The sequence below is a fragment of the Mus caroli genome, chromosome 5 (genome assembly GCF_900094665.2).
Source record: "Mus caroli chromosome 5, CAROLI_EIJ_v1.1, whole genome shotgun sequence".
Taxonomy (NCBI): Eukaryota; Metazoa; Chordata; class Mammalia; order Rodentia; family Muridae; genus Mus; species Mus caroli.
Genome location: NC_034574.1, coordinates 121,665,989 through 121,681,254, shown reverse-complemented (window position 1 = coordinate 121,681,254; position 15,266 = coordinate 121,665,989). Strand labels below are relative to the sequence as shown.

At 48.3% G+C, this 15,266-nt stretch overlaps 1 protein-coding gene across 10 annotated transcripts in view; it reads left to right on the top strand.

Moving 5' to 3' along the window:
• Rimbp2 (RIMS binding protein 2) overlaps window positions 1-15,266 on the top strand; it is a 192,534-nt gene that overhangs the window by 140,730 nt on the left and 36,538 nt on the right. For all 10 annotated transcript variants that reach the window (XM_021163023.1, XM_029478016.1, XM_029478015.1 and 7 more), the window contains 5 exons: window positions 2,512-2,716; window positions 5,322-5,458; window positions 6,368-6,444; window positions 8,191-8,300; window positions 11,485-12,297. In XM_021163023.1, coding sequence (XP_021018682.1) covers window positions 2,512-2,716; window positions 5,322-5,458; window positions 6,368-6,444; window positions 8,191-8,300; window positions 11,485-12,297 — 1,342 coding nt within the window. The remainder of the gene's footprint in view (window positions 1-2,511; window positions 2,717-5,321; window positions 5,459-6,367; window positions 6,445-8,190; window positions 8,301-11,484; window positions 12,298-15,266) is intronic.

Below are 15,266 nucleotides of genomic sequence, written 5' to 3'. Positions count from 1 at the left end.
TTTATGTTGTATAGGTGTTTTGTGTGGTTGTGTACCATGTGCCTGCAATGCCCACAGAGGCCAGAAGAGGGCGCTGGACTGATTGGAACTCAAGTTACAAACAGTTGTGTGTTTCTGCGTGGGTGCTGGGACCTGAACCCAGGCTGTCTGGAACAGCAGCCAATGTTTGTTGTAACCACTGAGCCATTTCTCCAGCCCCACCTTTAAACACTTTGAATTTCAGTAACCAATACCATCTTTTTGCACTCCTTGTGCTTAGGAAAAAGTATGGCTATAAGGCTAGCATACAACAGGTCCACTTGTCTCTGGGGCCTCTGGACTAGCTGCTGGCGCCCTCTAGAGGCCAAACTGGGCCATGAGTACCCATAGAGCTAGAGGAATAGGCCAGACCTGATGTCTGAGCTGGTGATGCTCTCTGAATGCAGAGCCCCAGTCAATACTCCCTGACCATCCCTAGCTTTGGTAGAGTGACACACTACTTATTCATCTCTGAGGGCATAGCTTCTGTCTATCTGTCTAGCATCTGTATCAACCCTTTTATTCAGTAATAATTTTGGACTCATTAGAGCTTTAAAAAGCAGCAGGGACACTTTATAAGCTCCACCCTTCCCAGGTACCCCAGCCACAGTATTTTGCCCCGTCAGAGCAAGTCCAGGACCTGAGGCTTGAATGGTGCCAATCAGCCGAGCTCCAGCTGGCCTCGGACCTCACCACCTACTTGGCTCTCTTCTCATAGTATAGTTCTAGAGTCCCATTGCTGTTGCAGACCTGCATAGTTACAATCCATCTTCTGCCACCAGAGGACACCTACTCATGTTGCCCCTGAATAGTCACACCCTCCCCCAACCTGACGAGCACTGACCTGTTCCCGAATGCATAGCATTGAGATTTTGTGGTGTGGATAGAGAGTCCTCCTGCCTCTCCTCCTTAGGTCTGGCTATATGCGTAGGATGCTTAAGAGGTTCTTTTTGGAGTGTCAGAGGATACAGGTGCTATCTCCTCCTCACCCTCATACCCAGGAACCCCACTGGCCTCTGTGGGTACTCATGGCCCAGTTTGGTTACTCAGATGATCTGATGGCTTTCCCCTCATGGGGACATTTGATGCCACTCCCTCTGATGACCCTATCCTCATGTAGGATACTTGGATGCGTTAAGTAGGAGTGGAGCTGCTAGGGCCCACAGATCCTGAAGTCATCATCCCACACACGGATTCTGCCCTTGGAATCGCACCTGTCCTCACAGATCTCCCCAATGCTCTCCAGGACCCACCTGTGCCACAGAGCCCAGAGGTTCGGTTCTTTGCCGTCCTCTGAGACGACTGCTATCTTAAGCCAACCCCATTCAGCTTTTTAAAAAGAGGAACCCTGCTGATTTTTTTTAATGAATTGAAGAAATTAATTATAGGCTTGGGATCCGTTGTGGTTATTTTTGGAAACCCGTGATCACAGACATAAATAGCACCCGGTTCTGGATGAAAGAGCTGAGAGACTTAATGCTTATGGAACAAGGAAGAGGGAGAGGAGGAGGAGGGGGAGGAGGGGGAGGAGGAGGAGGATAAAGAGGAGGGGAAAGAGGTAAAGGAGGAGGAAGAAGAAAGGATGTGAAATTCTGCAAGAGCAGGGAGAGGATGTAGATTAGAAAGAAAAGAGATAAAGAAAGAGGAGCAAGAGGAGGAGGAGGAGGATGGGGAGGAGGAGGATGGAGACTGTCCACTCCTGAGCCATGATCAAGCCAGGTAGCAGACTGACTCAGCCATTTCCCCCCTACATTCCCACACGCCTGCAATAAAACAAGAATCTATTGAGCACCAGCTAGATACCTATGTTTGTATCAAATTCTTCTGAGAGCAGCAGGAAGCACACAGATTAAACCCTCTGTACGAGCCACACAGCACTCAGGAACAGCCTACCACACCTGTGCCCAAGGAGGGAGCTTGCTGGCTACCCTTTTCTTCCATGTGTTTGCCTGCCTGAAAGGTTCTTGTCTTTCCCTAGGCTTCATGGTGGTGTTAGCTAATGACAGTGGTGTTTCTAACCCAGTACCACATAGATACTCCCTGGTGTGGCTGCCAGCTGTGTTCTTCAGGGGTCTTCAGGCCCATGGGATGGGCACCCACTGAGATGGCATGGCATGATGGGTTGGTAGCTGGGCTGTTCCCAAGTCAGAACTGTTTCAGCCATACGCTCCAAATACCAAACAGTCATGCCAACCACAAAGTGCCCAGGCTGCACACAGAGCCTGGAACAATCCACACTTGGCTGGGAGTTGAGCGATGGCAAGATTTCTTGGCACATGTAGCTCCTCATGGTGGCCAACAGCCAGGCTGCCTTGTGAGGCTGGGCTCCTAGACACTGCTGTTCTGTGGAGGTGGAAGCAGACCCTGCCACACACAGGCACACAGCCTATCATATGCACGCACACTCACACTCTTAAAAGACACACATGCCCCGAGCACATCTGCACCACTGACTACCCCTTCGTTGATCACTGTTCTGCCTCTGCTGTGCAGTCCAAGGTCCGAGAGCTGGAAGAGAAATGCCGTGTGCAGAGTGAGCAGTTTAACTTGTTGTCCCGGGACCTGGAAAAGTTCCGGCAACACACTGGGAGTATTGACCTGCTGGGCAGCAGCTCAGTGGCCCTGCTGGATGTCCCCTTGGCCCCTGGCAAGCCTTTCCCTCAGTACATGAATGGACTAGCCACCTCCATCCACAAAGGTAAGTGATGGGTGCTCCCAACGGTTCCTGGAGGGTGCCTGTGGCTGAGAGTATAAGGACCTACTGCAGCAGGACTGAGGACAACCCAGGTTGCTCATTCTTAGAGTGGCTTGGATACTCCCATTTTCCCTGTGTTGGGGGAAGCATGTTTGTGTGGGTAAAGATGCACATGCAGGTGTGAGTACATGCATGTAGAGAGCAGAGGTCAACCTCTGGTGGTGTTCCCCAGGAACTATCCACCTTGCTTTTGTAAGTCAGGTATCTCATTGGTCTGGGGTGTGCTGATTAGCCTAGATGGCTATGAATGAACTCTAGGGATCTGATGGTCTCCATGGCCCCAGGGGTGTGCTGGGATTATGGGGTATGTTGCCATGTCTAGCTTCTTGCATGGATGCTGGAGACAGAAGTTAATTCCTCATTCAGGTTTAGCAAACACTATCAATTAAGCTATCCTCGAGCCCCTCCCTCCAGATTAAAGACTCATACTTGTAATCCAGCATTTGAGAGACTGATGCCAGAAAATTTCAGCTACTTCCGGAACAGCCTTGGCTATATTGCAAGACCCTGTCTTAAAAACAAAACCCCAAATTGTTGACTTCTTTTAATTAAGAGAGCTGAATGCCAGACTTCCTTTTGTAGCTGTATTAAGATAATTTCCAATCTCTCCTGGTCCTTATCAAAATGGAGAAGTGCTTCTGGTGCTATGATTATTATCATTGTTGTTGTTGTTATAAAACTAGGCAATGCTCGTTGTTCTGTGTCATCATCAATGGGGTTCTTCCCCTCAGCCTCTCAGCTCTTGCATCTTTCCTTCTAGCTCTTGCATTGCAGAGACTGACAAACAACATCAGTGGCTGTTGCTATGAGAAACAAGATGGACGGGATGGGATGGCCCACACCTCTCTCTTTGTTTACTGAGCCTAGTGTACCCAGGAGGTGTCTGGGTGCCAAGGCTGTGAAGTCTGTTAAATGACAGGGTCCCATGGGAAGCCCTGCTCAGATGCAAGATGTCAGATAGGCTATAAGGTGGCCTCCAGCCCACACGGATGCTTGTAGGTGGATGGTGAGCTAGAATGAGGCTGGCACATGGATAGCTGGGCTCAGTACCAACTGGAGAACATATTCAAACTGTGAAAGGCACAAACTAGCTTCTGCCTCCCCACCCCCTATAAATGTATGGAGATCCTAGCTGCAAGGGAGTCAGGCAGATCATGCCCCTAGCATGGCAAAATCCTAGGAGGTCATCTGAGGCAGAGCTGAAGGTTTCTTGTGGGGAATAATCAAATGGCCACCTCTACCTGGCACGTGTCTAGTCCTGACTCAGAAGGAATGCAAGTGGTTGGCACCAGCCACAGGTGTGCTCATGAGGCCCCTCCCTTTCTGAGACTTTATAGACAGTTCATGGCTGCTGTGTGAGAGGCGTATGATAGCCCCTGCCCCATCATGTTTCAGTAGGTAGTTAAGTATTGCTGGGAGAGACATTTTCTTCTGTGGTGTAGCTGTTTGCAAGTGCTCCCTGCTCTTCTAATTAGCTCTATTTAAACGTGTTGGCTCATCAGGACAGACCCTTAAAGATGTATTCATGTGCTCTGGGACCCAGAGCATAGGCTTCCTGACTACTTGGGAAGAGTATAGTGTGATTAACTGTGGATGCAGAATTGCATGGCAGGACCTAAACCTATTCACCCGGAAGCCCGGGACTTCCCACTAATGCTTCAACATCTTCCTACTCTCTTGCCCTACTGGTCAGCCTTTACTCTCTGCTGTGACATCATCAGAGTCCACATGTGACTGGGCCAGTTTGGTCTGCATCTTCTGGTGCCTGGATTATCTTTTTCTTTTTTTTTTCTTTTTTTTTTTTTTTTTTTTTTTTTTTTTTTTTTTTTTTTTTTTGGTTTTTCGAGACAGGGTTTCTCTGTGTAGCCCTGGCTGTCCTGGCACTCACTTTGTAGACCAGGCTGGCCTCGAACTCAGAAATCCGCCTGCCTCTGCCTCCCAAGTGCTGGGATTAAAGGCGTGCGCCACCACGCCTGGCGCCTGGATTATCTTATTTTATATAAGGCACTCCAGGTTTTTCCGTGCTAATGGGAGCGGCAAAATTTTCCTCTTGGACAGGTTGCCACTTTTTAATTTAATTAAATTTAATTTTTGAATTTATTTTTTTTTTTTTGGTCAAAGTGATTACGAACTTTAACATTGATATGATCAGAGAAACAGTTATCATGCAGGAGGGGGGAAAACTACATTGTAGCCCTGGGTACAGCTTCACTCAGGTACCCTTGATGATGTCACAGAAAGTCCAGACTCTGCCTCTCTGTATTATAGTGCCCAGCTCTGTGGGTACACTCCTCCTGGTATCAGGCTGTGTGTGTGTCACTGGGCCTTACAGCCCCTCGATTTCAAGTCAACAGAAGGGAAGGCCCCTGCACTCAGGATGCACTGACCCTTTCTCAATGAACCTTCTTTTGTCTCAGATCACAGGTCACCACCAGGCCCTCAGTACAGCCAGCCTGTATGCTGCCCACAGTGAGACCAGCCTGAGGGGATTAATATGTGGGTGACTCGCCTGCCTCCTTCCCTCATCCATTCCCCTGTTCCCATCCAGGTCATGAGGGCCCCACTGGACACTACTCTGTGATTGGTGACTATATTCCGCTGTCTGGGGACAAGCTGGAGTCTCCGTGTGTGAAGCCCTCCTTCCTGTTGCGATCCAGCAGCCCAAGATGCAGATTTGAGTCCGAGGTGAGTCCTACCTAGTCAGCTCTAGGCTGTATCTGGGAGGCACCTATGGCCCTGCCTCCTCCTTTTGCCCACTCACCTTGGCCCCTCCATTGTTCCTATTGATTTTCCACACCCATCCTTAGTGACTCAGCAGGTGCCAGAAATCACTACTGTTTACAGACAGAGGAGACTCGGGGTATCAGCACTGTATCAGCATCCAGTCAGCAAGGTCCCGGGTAGGGTTCTGAAGACAGCAGCAGAACAGGGTGTGTGGACTTGTAATGGCACAGGGAAGGGCTGTGAAACCAGGAAGGCTTCTCGGTGGTGTCACCGAGACACCAGGAGCATGGTTGGCTGAGTGGAGCTGGGAAATTGGGGAGGAGGGGATAGATGTGGGCTTTGGTCCCTTGCGTGCACAGAGAAGGGATAACAGGGGGATGGTGGTGGGGAGCTTGCCTTCCTCGGGACACTGTTACTCAGTTTCCCTCTCAGCCCTCTGAGAAAAGACCACATGCCCCTGGCATTATTGCAGTAGGGAACTCTGGGCACAGCATCCTTCAGCTCCGCAGACCCCGAGACAGCAGGGAAAAGTGTGAAATGAAGGTTCTCCTGGTGGCTCCTTTACTGTAGCCCTCCTTGGCTTCCTGAATGCCACTTGGAGATGGCGAATTCGGCCCTCCATAGCAAGAGCCCTCTGAAAGCAGAGGACATGGTCACCTCTGCCTTCCATAAGCTACTTGGCGGCATGGCATTCAGGTGTCTTAGTGGGGTGGGGGTGGGGGGGCATCCAAGTCTCTGCCGATGTTTAGTGTAGGATTCCCAGCAGATGTCTGTGGAAGTGGATCCCACTTCATAAGCGTTTCACGGGCTGGGGGTGGGACACAGAGTCTTTAGTATCAGTCAATGGAAACCACGATCACTGCTTCACAGATGGACAATGACCGGAACTCTAACAACTCCAAGCAAAGCAGCTCGGGGAAGGTGCACCTGTGTGTGGCCCGCTACAGGTAGGAATGTGACGCCCCCCCCCACCCCAACCCACACTGAGTGCTGGGGCAGAAGAAGCTGGTGAGAGGCACGGAACGCACAGGCCTCTGAGCTTCTGTGATTCAGGGTCTCAAACTGAGCACACAGGGGCTCACTCCCTCGCGTCTCCGGATGTCAGCAGATGCACCGAGGTGTCCTGGCCATGCTCCAGGAAGACTCAAAGAGAGGGTGTTGGGGCCTTCTCAGGTTCTGGTGGCCCCAGTGCTCCTGGCTGTTGCTGTATCCCTCTAGGCTCTGTCTCCACCTTCCCATGGCCCCCTCTTCTGGGTGTGTTATTGTGTCTTATGCATTCATGTTTACCCTGCCTAGTGAGATGTTTTCTCACCTGGGTGCCTCGCTGTGAAGGAGGCCACATTCACAGAGACTTGTGACAAGTCTTTATGGGGGGACACCATTCAACCCACAACAGGTGACAAAACAGAATGTCACAGGGGATATGCTCAGAGCCTCCATTCCCCATCTTCTAAAATCTAGCAGAAATCTCAGGCATCATATTTTAGAAGTACTCAGTAGGGCATACAGTTGATCAAACAAATGCAGTTTCTAGAATTTCTTCTTTGGGAAAGTGTGCTAAGATACATCATCAGGACATCTGCTGGGACACGGCATACATTAGCCAGGAATTAGAAACAGTGTCTACATTATCCACATCTGACATTAGGAAACCAGTTCGATAAAGTTTGGTGATCAGCAGAATACTATACTTTAACTACAAAGATGTCTTAGTTAGGGTTTCATTGCTGTGAAGAGACATCATGACCAAGACAACTCTTATAAAGACATTTAATTGGGGCTGGTTTACAGTTGCAGAGGTTCAGTCCATTATCATGGCAGGAAGCATGGCAGCGTGCAGGCAGACATGGTGCTGGAGCAGCTGAGAGTTCTACATCTTGATCCAAAAGCAGCCAGAAGAGACTCTTCCGCCCTAGGTAGAGCTTAAGCATAGGACCTCAAAGCCCACCCCCACAGTGACTCACTTCCTCCAACAAGGCCACACCCCTAATAGTGCCACTTCCTATGGGCCAAGCATATTTAAACCACCACAAAAGGCAATGGCAGACTTCATGGGGTAGAAATATAGTATGCTACATTGTAAGGCAAAAAAAAAAAAAAAAAAAACCAAAACAAAAACAAAAACAACAGTTAAGTAGTATGTCTAATGTTGTTCTAACTTAGTGGGTTGATAGATATTTAAAGGTAACACAATTGGTTCAGAGAAATGGCTCAGCTGTCAAGAGCACAAAATAGGCTTCCAGAGGACCCAGGTTCAATTCCAAGTACCAACATCAGGCAGCTCACAATTACTTGTAACTCCAGCTCGAGGGGATCCAGTGTCCTCTTCCACAGATACTGCACACACATGTGCACATATACATGTCCAGGCACATACACAGAAAGAAAGAAATCATTAAAAATAAAAGCAACAACATTCATTTTCTTTGTACTAGCTCATTAGTTTGGAAATGTGAAGTTCAGGTGCAAGAGACACACGGGAACAAGCTGTCTGGACAAGATGGCAGACTTAAAGAGATCTCAATGGCTTTAATTACCTTTAACCTATTGGTGTGAGCTTGCCAGAGAAAGCTTGAGAGGAGGCACAGGATCTCGCTAGCACGAGCCATGACACCATTAGTGATGTAATAGGTACATGGAACCTGACAGTCCTTGGCTAGGGCTACTGACTTACAAACTGTTTCTCCCTGCAGTTACAACCCCTTCGATGGGCCCAATGAGAACCCAGAAGCTGAGCTGCCTCTCACGGCGGGAAAGTACCTCTATGTCTATGGGGACATGGATGAAGATGGGTTCTATGAAGGTCTGTGGATGCGCTGTGGTTGGTGGGCACTGACTTGGTCCATGCAGAAGACCAGCTTGCCAGGGTCCTGGGAGATGCGCCAGCCTCCCACATGTTCTGGTTGCTTGCTTTCTGTTCTGTCACTCCCTGATTGCCTGGACAGTGGAGCTGGCTTTCTGAGTGTTAATGGCAGTAGGTGGCTGGCACTTGGGAGTCTTGGCAGAGCTGCTGGGCAGCTGTGTGCTGGCACTGATGGATGCTGTGTAGTCATTTCTCATTTTCCATGGGAAGCAGGTTGACACTCAACCTCAAGGATGCTCCAGCCCTTTTTAAAATCATGGAGTGTTTGCACATAGCCTGGGTGTCTCCTCCTGTGCACTGGGACTCCTTCCTAGGTGGCTTCTAACACACACACACACACACACACACACACACACACACACACACCACTGAAAACACCCTGTACATATTCTCTGTACATGTTCTATACAGACCAACATTAAAAAAAATCTTTTCTATCTTCTGAGGACAGGGTGCTGGTGGAAACTAAGGGCCACCATACTCCCCAAAGTGCCCACCTTCCTATCCTTTCTGCTGGAGTTATCATGTGACCTAAGTGTGATTTTTATATCCACAGGGGCCTCAAGATTCTTGTTGTCTCAGGGGGTCCAGCTTCATATCCCTATACCCCTCTCATACTCTAGTCACCCCTAGAGTTTATAGAAAGGAACTAGGCTCTGTCCTCCCAGAAGGCCTTAGTTTTGTTGGCTTTTAGCCCATGACAGTGGTACTTGTGGGTGCCCTGCTTCCCAAATCAGCTTTATGGTTTTATTTTATTTTATTCTTGTGTATGAGCATTTTGCCTGCATGTATGTCTGTGCACATGTGTGCTGTGCCTGTGGGGGCCTGAAGAAGGCATCAGATCCCCTGATACTAGGGTGGCAGGTGGTTGTGAGCCATTCTGTGGGTGCTGGGTCTTGAACCCAGGTCCCCTGGAAGAGTAACCCATGCTCTGAAGTACTGAGTCATCTCTCCAGATCCCACTTTCTGATTCTAGATGGGAGCTGGCCATCCCCTGGCCTCCTGCTCTGTGGGAAAGCCTTGTCTCTCCCTAGTCTCCTGAGCGGGAGGGACCTTTGTTGAGTTGTTTTTCTCTTCCATGAGCTTGAATTGTTTCTCAGAGTACCTGGGAGTTCTGGGACTCGCTTTCAGGATGCCCACTTAAGGAAGGTTGCATCAGATAAGGCCAAGTGAGTGGGCAACCCTCACCCTGGGGCAGTGCTGTGGCTCAGGCTGTACCTCTCCAGCGAATCTCACTGTAGGGTCAACAGAATGCCCAGCTCCACTGTCAGATGGCCTGGTTGGAGTCCCTGAAAATTTCCCATCATGCTTTGTGCCTAGCTAAAGGCTCTGAGGACCTCACTCAAAGAAGTTCCGAAACTCGAGCTTTTATGGTCTGTGACAGTGGGACTTGCTTCTGTTCTCTGTGCCTCAGTCTATCCCATAGCAATAGCCTTCACTAGTCACTGTGACTGGAAGGTAGCATTGCATGCTAGGAAGTGCTTGGAATGGAGCCTGGAACATTGCTCATTAAATGGCGGATACTGTTGTCACTGTCCCCATCACAGCCACCATCCCTATACCCACCATCACCACCACCACAATTACCTCATCGCCTGCATCTCCAATGCCACCACCGTCACAATTTCATCACCATCACCATCACCACCAGCACCATTTTCACCACCACTACCATATTACTATTATTTCCACCATCACCCCCATGATTATCATTGTTATCAACATCAGCACCACCATCACTTCCATGGGCCAGACTTCTTTAGTATAAAAGGATTGACTGCCTCAAGACCCATACCCTAAGTAGAGGTTAGGAACAGAATATGAATCCTCATTGAGTGGCAGGCTTTCCCTCTACAGGCCATGTCACAGATTCCCCCAAAGGGGGTCTGGTAGGAAACAAACTAAGAGGTCATGGTGCTCCAGCCTCCTAGGGTCACTTGGTCTCTCTTGAGATATTCTGTAATGAGTAGGGATGATAGCACTTTGGTTTTCTGCTGGAACACAAAGCTCTTCTGCATAGTTACTTTTGACAGTTTCTGCTGTGCACACCTGTGCACACATACATACAACACACACATAAACACACATACACAAAGGCATGTGCATGCATACTTACATAGGCACACATATACACACATACATACACATATGCATGCATGTGCACAGACACACAGACATGTGCACACACACATGCACACATACCTACACACATATGCACAGACACACACAGACATGTGCATGCACATACACACATACATGTACACATACATACTCACATACATACACATGTGCACAGGCACACGCACAGACATGTGCATGCACATACATACATGGACACATACAAGCACACATACATACACACATACATGCATACACACATACATACACATATGCACAGGCACACACACAGACATGTGCATGCACATGCACACATATGTATGCATGCATACATACATGCATACATATACACATACACACACATATACACATACACACACAGGCACATGAACGCATATATACACACACATAGAGAGGCATGTATGTGTGGGTGCATATACACCAGCACACACATGCACACTCATGCACATACACAAAGAATTAGGCTGCTCTACAGAAGCCACCTGTATAGTATTTGCTTATGCCACTCACAACTTAGAAGACGACTCTGAAGCCCAGTCCAGTGTGTTCATTTCCCATCAGGCAGACACTAGAAACACAGATGTTCCTGAGGTTGACTTAGTAGGAGCCACCTTCCCATCCCTGATCACGTGATCACTTGATAAAAAATTATGCGTATTTATTAATCTCCCCAAGCCATAGATTTGACATGTTTGTCTGTCCTAGCATTTATTGAGCACTAACTGTGTGCCAGGGTTCTCCCAGTGCAGGGCATTCAGTCAGCATGAGTTTCTACTCCTTACTAAACAGCTTCCCGGTTCCTGGTGTGTGCTTGGTGTGTACAGCCAGATTCTCATAGGGTTGAACCAGGAAACCACACTGGGCAATGGGTGGGGTTATTGCAGGCAGAGGGCATGGAGGGGACAGGCATGCGGACTATGTGTCAGTGCTGTGGAGCTCAGGGTCCTAGAGGACGGTGAATGATATCTGTCCTTGTACCCAACAGGAGAGCTTCTGGATGGGCAAAGGGGCTTGGTGCCTTCCAACTTTGTGGATTTTATCCAGGACAATGAGTCGCGGCTGGCTGGTACTCTGGGGAGTGAGCAGGACCAGAACTTTCTCAACCACTCTGGCATCAGTCTGGAGCGCGACAGCATCCTTCACCTTCACTCCCCAACTCAAGTGGACTCGGGGATCACCGACAATGGTGGGGGGACCCTGGACGTGAACATCGACGACATCGGAGAAGACACTGTGCCTTACCCTAGGAAAATCACCCTTATCAAACAGCTTGCCAAAAGTGTCATCGTGGGCTGGGAGCCCCCTGCTGTGCCTCCTGGCTGGGGCACCGTGAGCAGTTATAATGTGCTGGTGGACAAAGAGACACGCATGAGCCTTGCCCTGGGTAGGAGAACTAAGGCGCTGATCGAGAAACTTAACACAGCTGCCTGCACCTACCGCATCTCCGTGCAGTGCGTCACGAGCCGGGGAAACTCGGACGAGCTGCAGTGCACTCTGCTGGTGGGCAAGGATGTGGTGGTGGCACCGTCCCAGCTGCGTGTGGACAACATCACACAGATCTCTGCCCAGCTCTCGTGGCTGCCGACCAACAGTAACTACAGCCATATCATCTTCCTCAACGAAGAGGAACTGGACATCGTGAAGGCAGCCAGGTACAAGTACCAATTCTTCAACCTCAGGCCTAATATGGCCTACAAGGTGAAGGTCTTGGCCCAGCCACACCAGATGCCCTGGCAGCTGCCGCTGGAGCAGAGAGAAAAGAAGGAGGCCTGTGTGGAGTTCTCCACGCTGCCTGCAGGTGAGCCATGTCTTCATGGGGGGGAGGAGGGGTCCATGAAGGAAGGATACCAGGGCATACACTGCATGGTTAGGGAAAGGCAAGAGGAGGTGACCACAGGAGTCTGTGTTATCCTTGAAAGCCCTCAAATGCCCTGGCAAGTTCTGAATGTGGTGCCTCTTCATGGGCTTAGAGTTGGCTCTTGGATAGCATTTGGGGCCATGCTCTTAGTACTTGGTCTGTCATGGGCTGTCCTGTAATATAATAGACAGGAAGGGAATGAGGTCACCTCTGGGAGCGGACAGCTACACTCTACACCTCACACCTCCTCCAACAACACACAAGGGGAATCAGTTGAAGAGCTTACACTTCAAATGCTTTCCCTTCTTTTTTGGTTTTCATTATAAATAAATACTCACTGATGAATGATGCAAAGGATGGAGTGGTTCACCAGAGCTGCCTCAGGGCTGACCTATCTCTCCTCTGTCTTCTTGGCTGTAACTGGGAGAAAGTGTGACCCCTTTTACCCTCTCCAATACTCGTCAGAGATAAGACACATCAATCAGACTTCTGGAGGTCTCCTGGTATAGACAGGACTCAGGACTCTTATGTTAGTGAACTGATGCTCCACTCTGCTTGAGTGTTTATGATACCTGCAGTTGCACACCCTGTACATACTTGTACATCCTAATAGGCTTCTGAGGTGGAGGCAGCCCACACAAGTGTAGGGCACACACATACATGGATACACTTGACGGTGTTTGTATGTCCAAGAGAAGAATAAAAGACGAGGTGTTATCCTGTCTTTGGGAAAGAAGTCATGTCCTGAAAACTTGGTCATGCCTATGTACAGGTCACTGCTTAAGAGAAGGTATAAAGGAGTGTCCATTGGCCCCATCCCTGTGGGGCTGAATTTGCAGCCTACCTAGGAGGGATGTTTTAGAAGTGAGGGTGAACCTGAGCTCTTGGTGAGAGAGGAGAGGAGTGTCTCTGTTAGTGTCTCCCATGCAAATCAAAATGAGTCCTTTACTTGCAACAGAGTTCTGATGTAAGGAAAGGTTTCCACCAGGATTGCTTTGTTGCTGGCTCCTAGGTGTGATGAATGAGAAAACAGTGTAATCGTTTATTGTTGCCTATTGGTCACAAGAACTATGTGTTCTAGTTAGCTTGAGCTCTCAACTTGACACAGCCACAGTCATGTTGGAGGGGAGCCTTGAGGAACTGCTTAGATCCAATTGGCCTGTAGCCATGACAGTGGGAGATTGTCTTGGTTGTTAATTGGTGCAAGAGTGTTCAGCCCACTGTAGGAGGCACCATTCCCTAGGCAGGTAGCCATAGGCTGTATATGAAAGCTAGCTAAGTAGGAGCCAAAGAGCTAGCCAGTAATTAGAGTTCCTCCATGGCTTCTACTTGCCATGAATCCTTTCAGTGATGGGATGAGACCTAGAAGTGTAAGTCAAATAACCCCTTTCCTCGCCCAAATTGTTCACCAGTGTTTTATCACAACCACAGAAAGGAAACGAGAACGCTGCTCGTTATCAGGATCTGACACTTCCTTTCTATCCCCAGTGTGCCCAGAGTTTTTATCAAGATTGAATTAAATTTTCATTAATCTCCATCTATCATGTCATGATTATTCTTATTCAGCTAATATGGTGATTATACCGCTTTGAATAACTTCACACTTCTAAGGTGGAACTTTACCTAGTGTTTATGGCTAGATGAGACTTGTTTTAAATGACTTATTTTTAATTATGTGTGTGTGTGTGTGTGTGTGTGTGTGTGTATGTGTTTGTGTGTTTGCATGGGTATGTGAGCCATGTGTATGCAGTTACCCAAGGAAGCCAGAAGAGGGCATCAGATCCCTAGAGCTGGTGTTACAAGTGGTTGAGAGCCACCTGATGCCAGTGTTGGAAACTGGACTCGGGTCCTCTAGAAGAGCAACAGGTACTCTTAACCACTGAGCCTCTCTCCAATCCCACTGGAGAGTTTTGCATCTATGTTCATGAAGGATATTTGTGTACCATTGTCTTGTAATGTCCTTTGGTTTGGGTGCCAGACCTCCACTGAGCTCATGCAGTGACTGGGGAATCCTGTCATCTGAAAGCGTCTGCGCAGTTTTTAGGCACTAGCATTGTCTCGCTTTAACATTTGATGGATGCAATGGAAGGTATGCAGACCCATTGTTTTCTTTGAAAACGTGCTGGAAGTTTCAGGGTTAAGGTAGTTAATAGACACCGGGTTATTTTGCTTTTGCATCTCTTATTTGTCATTTTGGATTATGTACATTTCTTTAACTTTATAATATTACAATCATCCCTCTTCCCTTTCCCTCCCTCCAAACCATCCTATATACCCATCCCTGCTCTTACACACATACACACACACACACACACACACACTAAACACAGCCTTCTCTGTCTATGTACTATTATTTGCGTGGCTGACCATTTGGTATCGGGTAGCTAGTTGGTGTACTCTTCTCTGAGGAAGGCTGTTTCTCCTCCTGTTACCATTCCTTAATTGCCTGTAGTTCTTTGTGTAGAGTTGAAGTCTCACAGGCCAAGTGTGGTATTTTAAGGGATTTCCTTACAGGCTCTCACTAGATAGCCCTGGCTGGCCTGGAACTAACAGAGATCCTCCTGCCTCTGCTTCCCTAAGGCTGTATGTCACCATGGCCAGCCTTATATTATCCTTTAAGAATCTTTAGATTCATAATCACACCTTCCCTTGAATTCCTGTTGGAAATTTACATTTGTCTCTTCTGAAGAGAATTGTGTTTGTTGAAGCTTTTGACTTGGCTGACTTTTGCTTTTTATGATTTTAGATCAGATTTTCCTTTTTCTGTTGATTTGGGGCCTTACCTGGCTCTCCGTCTTGGCCCATATTTTCTTTCTTCTTCTTCTTCTTCTTCTTCTTCTTCTTCTTCTTCTTCTTCTTCTTCTTCTTCTTCTTCTTCTTCTTCTTCTTCTTCTTCTTCTTCTTCTTCT